The 15,263-nt window shown below is 49.9% G+C and overlaps 1 protein-coding gene across 2 annotated transcripts in view; it reads right to left on the reverse strand.

The window, feature by feature from the left end:
• Window positions 1-15,263, reverse strand: part of Pcnx2 (pecanex 2) — a 140,432-nt gene that overhangs the window by 106,618 nt on the left and 18,551 nt on the right. For both annotated transcript variants that reach the window (XM_038312855.1, XM_038312854.1), the window contains exons 6-9: window positions 14,740-14,887; window positions 13,743-13,888; window positions 12,898-12,991; window positions 1,080-1,215 (exon numbers count right to left, since the gene is read on the reverse strand). In XM_038312855.1, the coding sequence (XP_038168783.1) occupies window positions 1,080-1,215; window positions 12,898-12,991; window positions 13,743-13,888; window positions 14,740-14,887 (524 nt within the window). The remainder of the gene's footprint in view (window positions 1-1,079; window positions 1,216-12,897; window positions 12,992-13,742; window positions 13,889-14,739; window positions 14,888-15,263) is intronic.

Below are 15,263 nucleotides of genomic sequence, written 5' to 3' on the forward strand. Positions count from 1 at the left end.
TTTAAAGCTTGCCTGGATTACTAAGCGAACGTTAGCAAAGAATGTCTTAGTAAAATAACAGAAGGTTTCATGTTTGATATCCTTGACATCACCCAAACCAATAGCAACAACAAAAAAAACTCTTCCAAATTAAATATTTGAGAAGCTTCGTATTATTAGTCAGTAAATACAAAGTTATCATATTGTTTTAAAAAGCAGTTATTTTTGAAACCAGGTGGGGTAAGCCAGAAGAGACATCTATGCTCTTGAGACGTCCATGCATCCAAACAACCGAAGGTCACTATGACAATATGAAGGGATTTCTATTGCATTTGGGAATGTGGTTGAGACAGCAGAACGCAGTAACATTTACAGAGGGTTGTCTGCCAGGTCTTTGGTCTTTCCATCGTTCAGACAACCCTCTAATGAAGATTCATGGGAAACTCAGGGTGAGCTCTGACTCACGAGGAGAGACAGGCCTTAAGACCTGCTGCTGGGGCTGGGGAGGTGACTTGGTCAGCGAAATGTTCATCACGCCAGCAGGACACTTGCGTTTGACTCCCAGAGCCCATGTGAAAAAAAAAGCAGGCATGAGTGGTGAACATCTGTAAATCCCAGCACTGGGAGGCAGAGACGGGTGGATCCCTGGGGTTTGCTAGTCAGCCAGCCTGGTTTACTTGGAGCATTCTGGGCTGATGAGAGACCTGTCTCAAGGGAGATTGACGGTGTTCCTGAGGATGACTCCAAGTTTGACACCTGAGACTGTCCTCCAGACTCCAAACACACAAGCTCATATGTATACCTGCATCCGCACATATATCCTCCAATATGAACACATATGTATGCATGCATGTCACACGTCCATGCACATACACACACATGTACACACACACATGCACACTGCACACACATGTACGCACACACACAGAGGCACGTGCACATGCACACACCCAAGGCTCTCACACCAGCCACTTACAGCAATACTGGTGCACACATGTCTGCACACACACAGAGAGGCACATGCACACACACACAGAGGTACGTGCGCACACCCAAAGCTTTCACAGCAGCCGCTCACAGCAATACTGGTGCATACATACCCGTGGGGTTTCCGACTGTGTCCTTCGAGCCACCATGAGCAGCAGCTGCTGCTGAAGGGCACTGACTGCGGGGTCCCCCGAGGACGGATCTGGGCTGTCTGACGTGGTGGTACTGGAGGAGCTGAGGAGAATCTCTCTGAGAATGGGGGAGAACAATCTTTTGGTGAGCATCTTGCATTGGGATGCATTTATTTCTTGTCCAGAAACGCGAGGAGGGTGGAGATGTCCAGCACGGGAAGGGACTGTCTGGGTCCTGATCCTTATTTTCTCTATAAAGAGCTAAAAATTCTGCACGGGAGGCTAACTGTAGGCACAAAGCCTCCAACATTAACTGTGAACTTGGCAGGGTTTAGACTCACCTAAGAGACACACTTCTGGGTGTAGTAAGAGGCTGCTAGTTCATTTCCCGACCAGCCAGCAGCTCAGACCCAAACTAACCACACAGAAATCTGTATTAATCGCAATACTGTTTGGCCAATAGCTAAAGCATATTTCTAGCTTGTTCTTATATCCTAAGTTAACCGATCTCCATTAATCTGTGAATCACCATGTGGCTGTGGCTTACCAGGTATAAAGTTCTGGCATCTGTCTCTGGCAGGGCTATATGGCTTCTCACTTGGCTCTGCCTTCTTTCTCCCAGCATTCAGTTTAGTTTTCCCCGCCTAGCTCTGTTCTGCCCAGCTATAGGCTCAAGCCAGCTTTCTTTATTCATTAGTGGTAACCACAGCATACAGAGTGGAATCCCACATCCTCTGGGCATGTCTGTGAGGGAGTGACTGGATTGGGCTAAGCCAGGTGGGAAAACACACCCTGAGTATGCCTGCGATACTCAACATCTTGAACTGAATAAAGAAAAGAAGTAAGGTGAACACCAGCATTTACTTCTCTCTACTTCCTGACTCTGAATGTCTCATGACTCCTGCAATCACGCTTTCCTGACCATGAAGGAGCATACCCTCAAACTGAGTCAAGGCAACCCTTCCTTCCTTGAGTTGCTTTTGCAGGATGCTTGATCACAGAAATGGGAAAAGGAACTATGACATTATGCTGGCTCCCCAAGCCCAGCATTCTGTCTGCATCACTCCTGCGGACACCGCAAAGTTTACACACAAGAAACACCTCTGTGGTAGCAGGAAGGTCATCGGAAAAGTGGCCTTTGTGAAATGGCTTAAGTCTCTATCTGAATATTCTTGGTATCTTAAATAATATGTGGGTTGATAAGACTTAATTAAGCTCTTTTAAATCTTATTTATATGTGTGTGTCTATTTATGTGTACATGAACCACATGCATGTGGTGCCCATGAAGGCCAGAAGAGAATGCCAGATCTCCTAGAGCCATAGGTAGTTATGGATTGTCTGGTGCTGGTGTTAGGAACCGTACTCAGGTTCTTAGCATGAATACTAAGTGTTCTCAGCAGCTGAACCATCTCTTCAAGCCTCAGCCCTTGCTTCAGCTCAGAAAGCAGAAACTAAGACATACTCCATGTAGCTTCCCAGCAAGGTGCCTACATTCCAGGAGACATTATTGGTCTGCTTACCCCATGGTTGGTTCTAAGGGAATTCCTACAAATGTTGCCCCCATTTTATCCAAATAGCTGAGATCGTATGCTAATAGAGGAGTCAGTCATACAAGAGCCTGCAGCCCAAACTGTGCTGAGAGAGGGATGCAGGTGTGCCGGTGATAAAATCTGACCTCTAACCTCTATGAGATCTGACCTCTAACCCCTACTATTCAGCACACTCCATGACCTTTCTCTTCTTCTCTTTCCTGACTTCTGTGTTCACAAGCACACTGACTTACTATACACCCAGACACACACGTGCGAACCCTCTATATTTGTACAATGCAATTTGGGATTGCAAGGATGATTCAGTAAAGCCTTCCTTACTGAGAACCATGTCAAGAGCACTCCAGGTTAAGTCAACACCGCAGAGTCCAAAACTCTAAACCCCAGTGTATTATGGTCTGGAAATGAAGCTCTCATCATCTGCAAGACCTGTGTGTGCTCTAAACAGCTGATCCACCTGTTACTGTGGGAATAGAAAACCGTCTCTCAAAGCCTCCTGTTTGAACACTCGGCCCCCAGCTGGTGGCGCTGTTTCAGGAGGCTGTGAAACCTTCAGGAGGTAGGGCCTTGCTGGAGGGAAGTAAGCCATTGAGGGCAGAATCTGAAGGTTATAGCGCAGCCCTGCTTCCAGTCCAGTCTGTTTCCTGACCCATAGGAATGTGAGGACCACTTCTGCACTGTCTTTCCTAGCATGACGGACAGCTCCCCCTGGTTCCATGAGCTGGAGCTGATCCTTCCTCTGTCAACTGGCCACCATCGGGTATTGGTCACAGTAGTGAGCCCATTCACTCACACACTGCCCCTACGTTATTTGGAATGACTGCTCCCCCGCGCACACTTTCCTTCTTGCTGGCCCGCTCATCACACCTGCCATTCATGGGCCGATCAATTAGATTGATCAAGGCTGCTTTCCACCAGGACTTCACTGGTATGCGTGCACACCTCTGAGTGGCACGGTCTGGAACTTTGGAGTGACACAAAACAGAAATGAAAGTTCCTTGAGAGGAGAGGGGCAGAGACTCGGAGACTCGATGTGTGAGAGCTGCCCTGGAGCTGAGAAACTAACTAGATTACATTGCAGGCGATGGAAGTCATGTCTGCTGACACAGGAGCAGGAGTCAGGAGAGACCCACACCCCTGCATGGGGAGCAAGTAGACAGCCTCTCTGGCTGGTTACTACCGTGCCAGGTCAGAAACAGCTCTGCTAGAGGCACGCTTGCCAATCTTCTGCCAAGCAGGGCTCTAAGGAGGGGCCACACATGGACTTGATTCCCCCGTATTATTAAGCATGCTTTTATTGCAAAATAGCATCCTTAGCACTGGGTTAGGGCTGGGGCTCAGGGAGTAGAGTATTACCTGACACGCACAGTATTAGCCTGGCACACAAAGCTGTGGGTTCACTTCTCATTGTTGCATGGGCAGACTGGCGTGGCACACACCTATAATCCCAGCACTATGAATGTGGACTGAGAAGTTTCAGAAGTTCCAGGCCATCCTGGACTACATAGTGAGTGCCAGGCTGGCCTGGGATACACGAGACCCTGTCTCCAAAATAAATATTGGCCAGGCGGATGGCTTAGCGAGTAAAACCGCTTGTTTAGATCTCCAGGCCCTTCATGGTAGAAGGGGAAAAACTAGCCGCTTCCTGCCCCCTGACCTCTTCACACTTCCCCAAAATAAATTAACCAAAATGACTTTTAAAGTAAGTAAACAAATAGCTTTTGTAAGTAGATAGTTTAAATACCTTATGTTAGAATCTAAGGGTTGGTTTTTTTTTTTGTTCTTTTGTTTGTTTGTTTGTTTGTTGATGCAGGGTCTCACTGTGTAACCCTGGCTGTCCTGAAATTCACTACGTAGACCAGGCTAGCCTCAAACTCACAGATTTCCCCTGCCTTGGCCTCCTGAGTACTGGGATTAAAGTTGCACGCCACCACGCCCAGCCTTAGGTGAGTTCTAGAATAAACAGAAGTGGAGCTAAACCACAGCTGTTCTGCTGACTACCCGGACTTTGCTGGCATTGTTCTCCCCCTATGGATCCTACACCTGGACAAGAGAGGTGTTTCCCTCCTGGGGGAACAGGAGAACTAGGGTAGACTAGACAGAAATGTCCTGTTGAGTCCCCTAATCAGACACTTGGTGAGACGTTCTGGTCTCTGTTGCCTCCCATTGATGGGGAACTTGACAGGTAGCAAGATGGCTGCCAGCCTTTCCTAGATAAGGCCTTGGCTCTGGCGGCGGATGAGAGGAGGGTCAAGCCTGCATTTGTCTCATTGCGCAGACTCAAACAGTAGGGCAGCTTCCCCCTCAAGGGACCTCTTTCACTGGTGTTGGCTGAGCCCTTATCACAGACATACAGTGTCACCTGTGCTGGCTCTTCTGCAGCCTGGAGGGACATCTGTGATAGGCAAAACCCTACCTCAGAAGGAGCTGCCTATGCTCCTCCTCTAGGGCTGTGGTGGCTGTAGCGGTAAGGGATCACGAGACCAATGCTCTCTACTGCGCTAATGAGTGTTAGGTCCCAGTGTTAAGTTGGGATCTTAGGCCCCAGCCCTTTGCATCTATCCTAGCCCCCTGACCCTGAGAGTAAGCACTCTGGACTCCAAATCCCAGCAGGCCAGGTCCTGACCCCTCCCTGGTTGGGGGGAGGTCAGGACCACGCCCAAGAATATTTAAGTGAACTCCCTAAAGAGGAACACGTGGTTTCCTTTTCTTCCTCCAGGTGGTGCGTTTGCATGGCTTCCTGGTTTCCCCTCAGGGCCACCTGAGAGCACAGAACTCCCATTAAACCTGGATATCTCTTAATTTCGCTTGTTTTGATTTGGCTTGATCGAGAGCTCGTGTTAGGAAAGTATTTCTAACACCCAGGGCTGTTCATTAGAGGATGTCCAGAGACATTCCCACTTCCTGAAACATCTGAGCGCGGAGAGAGCCCACTCTGTGGAATGGCTGTCTCAGTGACCCCACCAGGTCTCCATCAGCCTGAGGCTGGGCTGGTCTCTGGTCAACTCGTTCCATTCAAGGTGAAAGCAGAGGAGAGAGAGCTCAGAGAAGCGTCAGGTGGTGGGGTGGGGAGTGGCAAGAAGAGCCAGCCCTGGAGGAGAGCCTAGAAGATGGGGGAGGGGGTGGGGCGGGGACCCTAAGCAAGGGCCCCAGTGGCTCCAACATGGAATCCCAGCACTTGGGTGACTGAGGCAGGAGGAAAGCTGTGAGTCTGAGGCCAGTCTCAGCTGCACAGTGAGACCCTGTTTCACACAAACAACTGCAGGTAGACTCTCCCCTGGGCTGGCTGGGACAGGGCTGGGCGTGGGGTGAACAGCGTAGGTGCTGGGTGTGAGATTCCCTGCAGTCCCGCTGGCCCTAGCTCCTATCTAACAAAAGCTTTGAAAAGTGCCAAAACTATACAAGGGTAATGTTGCCTCCCAGTGACAGAGAAAACATCGACAGAAATTCTTCCTCCTTGCCAGACTTTAAAACAACAGTTTATTGTCCCCTGGAGAATGCACCTCTTCTGCCTGCCCTTCCGGGGGCTCCAGGCCCACTGTGGGACAGACAGATGGCAGGACAGAAGAGGGATGCCTTAGGAAAGACGTTAGTGTAACACGCTCACCGGCTGTGAAGGACACCGAGGGAAAGCAGATGGGGGAGGGCGTGATTCTTACGGGAAGCTGACTTTAAGGTGGGGATCAACTCTTCTTTAATAAGACCCACAAAGGAGGGGGATGTCTCGGAGATGCAGCAGAGGGAAAGCAAGTGGAAGGAGTGTGCCCCCGTGTGGCAGCTGGGGCTGTGTGCAGGCGTAAGGCCTCAGCTTCCAGCTTGAACTTCTTTCTGTTCCTGGGACTCTGAACCCTGTCTTAGTCCCCAGGATGAGGACCCCTGTGGGAGGAACAGAGATGACCAAAGACTGAACAACTAGCCACGGTGAGGGAGAGAGGACAGGAAGGTTCACTCCAGGCCCATCACCCCAGCGGGAATTCTCAGGTCTTTAACTATGGCGCAGCAGCCAACACACACCTCTCATTCCAATCCACAGGGACGGCTCCATGGCTGAGGTTAGATATCCCCAACCGGAGATGAAGTGTACCATGCAAGTGCAGAGGATCGGGCTTACTGCCCCACATCTCGGTCCTGAGCACCCCAGTCTTCCTGCAGTGCCCCTCACTCCTGCTTTGCCAAACTTAAGGGCTCCACTTCTTCAGAATAAAGCAACAATAAGGAGATTATTTCTGACGATTGTCTGCCTGCTTCCCTTCTTGGAGACCCGGGTGCTCCCTTAAACAACGTGGCTGTAAGCTGAGGAGATGGAGACCAAGCGTTTGCCTGCCACACAAGCACGAGGACCTGAGTTTGAGCCCAGGAGCTGACACAGAAACATCAAATGTGCTGTCGCGCTCCTGTCACCTCGGTGCTGGGGAGGCAGAGAAAGGTGGAGCCTTGGAGCACTGGCCAGCAAGCCCAGCCTACTGGTGAGGCCCAGCCCCAGTGAGAGGCCCTGGGAAAAGAAATCCCGAGTGGACAACCCTGAGAGACCAAGAACTGAGCTAACATGGAGGGCAGGGCTTTTGAAGGGAAGACAGTACTTGGGAAATTTGTAGACAAAATAAATAGAAATCTTTGCTGAACAAAGAATAAAAGTTCTTATCCATGACTGTCAGCCCAGCACCTGGAGACAGAGGCAGGGGGACCCAAAGTTCAAGACAAGCCTGGGCTGCGGTCTCAAAAAAAAAATCAAACCAAGGCTGGAAAGATAGCTCAGTCAATGAAGTATTTACCTTGCAAATGTAAGGACTGAGTTTGATCCCAGAACCCACACAGCAAAGCATGGCAACGTGTGTGTGTGTGTGTGTGTGTGTGTGTGTGTGTGTAATCCCTAAACTGAGGAGGCAGAGACAGTTCCTGGGGTGGGGGGGATCTCACAGGCCGGCCAGCCTTGGGGAGCTACAGGCCAATGAGAGACTGTCTCAAAAGATATCCTGAAGTTCTCTTTGGGCCTATACACACACAATGTACATGTGTGACTGTGCACACACACACACAGAGAGAGGGAGAAAAGAAGGGAGAGACAGAGAGAGACCGAGCGGCAGGGGCTGGGGGGCAGCGCTTTCCTTACAAAACCAGGAAAGGACAGTGAAGTCCAGTGTGCAGTGAACCATTTCAGCTCAGAACATTCAGGCGACTTCTTCCATTTCCTGGGCTAACGACTTCCTTCCAGATCAGTTTTCAGGCAAAGCAGCTCACTCTGGGCTCTGAACTAGGAAATCTGTCCTGTGTTCTGGTCAGTTAAACACGAAGGGGATTTATCGTGAGGCGGCCTTTCCCAGCAGCCCCTGGAAATGCTGCAGCTCAGGTTTCTGGGCAGAGCTGGAACAATCAGATAACCTTCCCCAAGGCACCTGCTGAATGAACAGTTAGCCTGTAACTCAAGGTGCTCTGCCAGTCTGCATGCATGCGTGCGTGTGCGCGCGGGGGTGGGGGGGTGGGGTGCTGTTTCTCACAGTGTCGGGAGGCTGGGAAGGGAAATGAACCTCCTCTCTCAGCTTCCTCTAGGAATCCCTAAAGAGACATAGAAGTTGCATTGCTCACAAGTTCCCATTCAGAGCACAGCACCTGGGACATAAAACTGTCACGTGACCACCAGGCTTCACAAGGGCCAAGAGTTGCCTTCCTGCCGGTAATGGGATCCAGCAGTTTAACCAGTTAGTTGGAGGGGCTTCCAGCCACTGAGGTCAGAGCTGTTTTTTCAGTACCTTCTATGGTGAGCAGCTTATGGGGCCCTAACCAGGCCTGCTTCCATCAGAAAGTCAACATTGTGTTTGCTATAGTCAGAGGATCCAGAACTCAATGGCTTTCAGCGCTAGAGACAGAATATTAAACACCTGCCCTAAGGCTGCCCTAGATACCACTAGCTGCCAAGGAGTTGGACCACAGGCTGCTGGGGAAACACCATGTCCTTGGCTTCCCACTTCACAAACAGGTAAAGTGACCCCTGCCGAGAATGGGCTTCCTCCTGGAGGATGCCAGGGGTTGGCTGCTGTGGAAAGTTAACCCTGAACTTTGTCCTCCTTCTCTAACCAGAAGGGTCACACACCTGACACTGCTGAGTGCCCTCCGTGCAGGCTCTGTCTTGAATGCTGCACAAGAGTGTGTGTGTGTGTGTGTGTGTGTGTGTGTGTGTGCCAAACGTGAGCCTGCACAGGTGTGCATGTGTGCCCTGTGGTGTCACCTCTCAGAGGCCACCCACCTTGCTTTGAGAGAAGGTATTCTCACTGACCCAGTCTGCTGACTAGGGTGGGCTGGCTGACCAGGGAGCTGTGGGCACCCACCCACTTCTACCACCCAGGGCTTGGGTTGCAAGCATGCTACATCACACCTGGCTTTTTTATTTGGATCTTGGTCCCTAGGCCTGTGCAGCAGCATCTTATCATCTGCGTTAACTTCTCAGCACAACTTTAATTTTTAAAGCAAGCCAGTGTGTTAATCCATTGGTCCTCTCAATGTACAGGTCAAAAAGGTTGACGAGGAACGACAACATGGGCTCAGTAAGTAAAGGTGCTTGCCACTAAGCCTGATGACCCAAGTAGTTTGCTCCCTAGGCCCCACATGGTAGAAAGAGAGAAGCTAACCTTTGACCTCCACATGTGTGTGACCTCTCTCTCTCACACACACACACACACATGCACACACAAATAAACGAAAGTGTAGTACAAATCTTTTAAACTTAATGAGTAAGAAATTATACCACATGGCAGAAAGCACGGGTGTTGAGATTTGAACCCACGTCAGTGTGAGATAAGACGTCTGCTTATGTCCAGAGCGGCTAGAGATGAGCCTGAAGCAGGTCTGGGTCTCGACATCAGCTCTGCCTCCATTTTCAGCTTTCCCTCCGAGAACGGGGTGCTGGAAGCTCTGCCCTGAGGTCTACACAGAAGTCTCTGAGAGTCGGGCTGCAGGTTTCACTTTGCTCTGGTTTTTCATGGCTTAAAGGAAGTCCTTCAGTTCTGTGCTCACATGTGTCGATAATTCTTTCAGGGCTGCTTCACGAAGACTCAGGGCATGCCGGGACACAATGTATGGTGGGAGACCCCTGGCTCTTCCTGGTAGCAAAGCCACCAGCAGCTGTCATTGCTCTGGCTGGGTCAGAGCTCATCCTTCACCTTTCACATTAGAGACAGCAATTAGGAGATGCCACCTCCCCCCCCCCCCCATGTGCTCACACACGTGTACCAGTGAGGGGCTGGAAGCAGCCGGGCCCTTGTCTAGAATACACTAATGAAGGGTTGGCTGGAGCTCAGGGGAAGGGTGCTTGCTACAATCCTCTAGTGAGGGGCTGGAGGCATGGCTCAGGCAGTGGGAGAGTGCTGTCTAGAATCGTGAGGTGATGGGGATGTTGCCTGGTGACAGAACACCTGCCTAGAACCTACCTGGGAGGGACGGGCAGTGGGGTTCATCCATATTGTACTAGCAAAGTACACATCATACAAGAACTCTAGTCTGGAAAGGCAGTGCAGAGAAAATGAAAGAAAACCAGAAGTGGGGGGGGCAGTGGGTAATAAAGAGAAATTAAAGGGAGAAAATGAGAGAGGGGTGCCGTTCACTGAGGGGGTGTGGAAACCCCATGTTCTCACCCACATGTGCACCTTTTATGGCTTTGTTTTTAAATTCTGTTTTTATTTATGTACATGTGTGTGTAATTACTTGTCTGTATGGACACAATACAGGCACAGGTGCCCACACAGACCAGAAGAGAGGAGTAGATCCTGGAGCTGAAGTTACAGATGCTTGTGAGCCACCCAGTGTGACTGCTGAGAGCTGGATTCATGTGCCCTGCAAGAGCAGAGAGTGTTCCTAACTGCTGAGCTGTCTCTCTGGTCCCTGGTTTCAGTCTTTCAAGGCTCAGAATATGTGACATGCAATGTATGTTATATCGGTGGATTGTCACACGCTGTTTGAGCTCACTGATGAGCTGGCTCTGGAAACACTAGTGTATATATCAAACCCAAGTGTGTGTTTGTCTCAACGTGACCTTTGGATAGGGCTGCTCCCCTAACTCTGTGACAGGAAAGAGATCAGCAAAACAGCCCAAGAGTGAAAACCTTGTGCACTTGAAAACAGCCAGAAGGGGAGCCATTTGTAGCAGAGGTTACTATCTAACATGTCACCCCTGGCTATTTCTTCTTTTACTTTTGCTTCCTGTATACTTAATAAAATCAACTATGGGTTTTGAACAGTGGCTCAGAAGTTAAGAGCACTGGCTGCTCTTCCAGCAGACTGGAGCTTAATCCCCAGCACCCACTTGGTAGCTCACAACTTTCTGCAACCCAATTCTGGGAGTTCTGACCCGCACTTCTGGTCTTCAGGGGCACTACATGCATATAGATACACACATGCAGGCAAAGCACCTATACACATAAAAAGAATTTTTAAAAAAAACAATAAAAATAAACACACTTATTCAAAACTGAAAGCATAGCTATCACAGATCACCCTCTTGATCCAGAACACTAGCGTTACTAGTGAATTCAGGTCGGTGTGCTCACCTGGGAAGAGAGTAGTGCATGTTTATTCAGAAGGAACAAAAAGTCAACAAATGCAAAGCTCCTGCCTTTACTCTGGGATGAAATAGGAGGCTTCTGTTTGCTCTGAATTTAGCGTAAGAACACGCCAGCCTGCCTCTGGGGAGAAGATGCAACAGTTCCCAACCCTGTGTTTTCCTGCAGCGGAAGATGTCGTCTGAGAAAGCAGCTATGCTAGACGATGAAACGCACAAGCTGCAGTCCTGGCGAGTGCTAAAACCCTAGAGGAGGATGCGTGCATTTCCTTTCAAGCTTCTGTCTGCTTAGGGGACGTCAGCTTTGATTGGTGCACACGCTGGCACCTGAGGCTGGAAGAGACTGCAGAGCAGGGAGGAGGTGAGATGCAGGCCCTGTCTGACGCTGCAGGATTGACTGGGTTCACCACATCAGAGCAGAGGGGGAAGGACAGGGTGGCAGGGAGGGAAGACCTCCGGGCACTGACATTGGGCACTAGAATTTTTGATCAGGTGAGAATTGGTGATGGGGTCACAGCATCAATGAGAGAACATTCTAGAGGCTCTGCACGATGACAAGGAAAATGATGTCCCTTGTTTTAGGGTCCCTGAAAGTCCCCACCACGCCACTGAAAAATTCAGGAAGCAAGAGGCCACTGGAGTTAGATTTTGTTTGTTTTCCTTGAGACCGGGGTCTCAATATTGACTTCGATATTGATCTGCAGCTGAGGATGAACTTGGATTTTGGGTTCTCTTGCTTCCACCACCTCCCAAGAGCCAGGATGACAGTCTCATGCCACCATGCATTGCTTATGAAGTGCTGGAGTTGGACCGGAGGGCTCCAACTCAGTCCTACCAACGGAGTCACAACCCCAGGTTCTTAAAACACCATTTACAGTCCCCATGTGGGAAGCCCACGACATACCAATTATACCGTAAAAGACTGCGGTTCTTCAGACACACACGCAGTTCTAATGAGCTGCACATAGCGGATCTGCCTCCACGTTTACAGCAAGGAACGGAGACCCACCCATCCGGGTCACGATAAGCAATCTCTAAGCCTAGGGAAGCTCAGACCTTCTCCACAGCTGGTGGGCTGAACAGCTGGGTCTGTGCACAGTGAGTCGGCACTCTGTCTAGCTGCGCAAGCTGCTTCGGTACCAAGGGAACTCACTCTACTAGGAACTAGGAGCTCTTTGACACAGTTTTAACAGACAAAAGCAACACTTAGGCCCTCTACCTGCAGACTGACCCATGAACGAGAAGCATCCACATTTCCAGCATGCCCGTGGGCAGAGGCTGCACTCCTCTAGGGAGCCAAGCTCTCAAGCCATTGTTCTCAGATTTCGTCACACAGGTCCCCTCCCCGTCTCCACCCGCCTGTCCTGTTCACCTTCCACTAGAACCACGGCCCCCAAAAGGTTCTACCGAGTTCCCTATAATGTTATATTTTTATCTCACAAAAAACTCTGCCTTGCCGGGCGGTGGTGGCGCACGCCTTTAATCCCAGCACTCGGGAGGCAGAGGCAGGCGGATCTCTGTGAGTTCGAGACCAGCCTGGTCTACAAGAGCTAGTTCCAGGACAGGCTCCAAAGCCACAGAGAAACCCTGTCTCGAAAAACCAAAAAAAAAAAAAAAAAAACTCTGCCTTGACTCCTACAGAGGACCCTGTAGACCCCAGCACTGTCCAGGCTCCCAGACCGGGAGGCAAAGCGCACTCACCTGGCACGAGAGGCACAATCAGGGTTCAAGGGCAGATGCTGGGAGGAGCCTTCTTTCTGGTTTCCAGACTTTAAATAGCACGACTTGATTTCCCCTGCAAAATGGTGAGGTTTGAGCAAAGAGTAGCATCCCATTGTCTCTGAAGCTTGAGCTCACTGCCACCATCTCCACGCTAAGGGCAGCCCTGTCAGAGGGTCTGTGGAGTGACTGGGTTTGTTTTGTTCTGTTTGACATTTGAAACAGGAATTTACTTAGCATGGAGAATGGCACCGAGAGAAAATCACTAAGAAAAGCGTTCTGTAAGTCTGTCTGGCACACCCGTAACAAAATGTGGCTCAGCGGGCAGAGTGCCAGCCTGGCATGCACAAAGCTCTGGTTTCCAACCCCAGGACCACATGAACCAAGCGTGTTCGCACATGCCTGTCATTCCAGCACTTAGGAGGTTAAGGGACAGAGCATCAGAAGTCCAAGGCCAGTCTGAGCTATATTGTTAGTTGGAAGCTAGTTCAAACTACATAAAACCTTGCATCAGAAAAAAATAAAATAAAATAAAAAATAAAATGTTTTAAAAGAGCAAAAATTAGATGCACCTTTTCACTCTAAGGTTTACCTGAAAAGTTCTCCTTAGAAACAAGACAGAAAGGGTAAACAGCATGCTACAGGTGTAATAAACATAGCACACACCAAGGCACAAAGCAGAAAGCACCCCCAAGAATACTACAAGGCAATCCTAGGGCTGTCTGCTTGTTACACTATCTAACACTTAGACTATGGATGGACCAAGCAGCATTCTGAAGACAACCATGGCTGTCTCCCTTCTTGCTCTCTAGTTCTGTAAGACTCACCATGTTCATCAATGAAGACGTGCATGGCGTCCAGGGACATCTCCTCCTGTACAGAAGTTTCCGGTCCACTGATGACCTGCAGCACCGAGCTGTCTTGTTGGGAAGTCACTCTATAGATGATCTGCCTTTGCCGACTGCCCTGGAAACTTAACACACATGGAGACTTCAAGGATGTTGTGTTGCCTAGTTTTACGTCAACTTGACACAAGCTAGAGTCATCAGAGAGCCGGGGAGCATCAATTGAGAAAAAGCCTCCATAAGATCGGGCTATCAGCAAACCTGTTGGTGATTTTCTTAATTAGTGATCGATGGGGGAGGATCCAGCCCACTGTGGGTGGGGTCCCCCATGGGCTGGTGGTCCTGGGGTCTATGAGAAGCAGGCTGGGCAAGCCATGGGGGCAAGCCATTAAGCAGTACCCCCTCTGTGGCTTCTGCATCAGCTCCTACCTCCAGGTTCCTGCCCTGGTTGAGTTCCTGCCCTCACTGCTTTTGATGGTGAACTGTTACATTGAACTGTGGGTGAATAAGCCTTTCCTCTCTAAGTTACTTTTGGGCATGGTGTTTCATCACAGCCATAGTTGCCCTAACTAAGACAGACAGTGGGGGGCTGGGAGATGACTGAGTGGTAAAGTGCTCACCACGGATATTTGAGAACCTGAGTTCGGATCCCTAGAACCTATGTGAATAAAAGCCAAACATTAAGACATGTTCCAACAATCCCTAGGCTAAGGTGGAGACAGGGGGATTCTCCAGACTCTCTGGTCAGCCAGTGTAGCCAAACTGGTAAGTTCCAGGTTCACTGAGCGATGAAGAGCTACCGAGATGTTCGTCATCTGGTGTCCATGTGTGCGATTGTACGCATGCACGCACACACACACACACACACACACACACACCAGGAATTTTTCTTTGCTCTCCCCAAAGCATTAAAAGGATCCCCTGGTGGGGGAGGCGACCTCACACCCCACACAGAGCTAAGTGACCAAGGCCTCCTTACAGTGCTGTGGTCTTGGCAGGCTGTGTCAACACTGGGCTGGCGACTGCATGGTCTTGGCTTGGCAAATCTGCTTTTCCTGGCTTCGGCTCATGTCCACTGTATTTTCCACTCTCCACTGCTTCCTCCTTGGTCCCTGGGGGGGTGTGATCTGGAAGATACAGCTTTCCATGTAAACAAGAAAAAGGAAGAGCATCCAGTGTTCAGGGACTAGACGAACACCCTGAACTATGAAAAGAAGGAGAACTTGGGCCTGGTGGCTAGGCCAATAATACCGGCACTTAGGAGACTGAAGCAGGAGGATAGCTGGGGTGAGTTCCACCCCAGCCTGGGCTACAGACTTGGCCTCAAAGTCAAGTAAGCAACAAAAACTCCAAACAATCTGAGCATGGTGGTGCACACCTATAATCCTAACATTCAGGAGGCTGAGGCAGGAGGATTCCCTGGAGTTTGAGGCTAGCCTGATCTACATAGTGAGATTCTGTATCAAATGACAGAGAAAGAAAAGAGGGAGGGGAAGAAGAGAG

This window comes from Arvicola amphibius, chromosome 15 (genome assembly GCF_903992535.2).
Source record: "Arvicola amphibius chromosome 15, mArvAmp1.2, whole genome shotgun sequence".
Lineage (NCBI taxonomy): Eukaryota > Metazoa > Chordata > Mammalia > Rodentia > Cricetidae > Arvicola > Arvicola amphibius.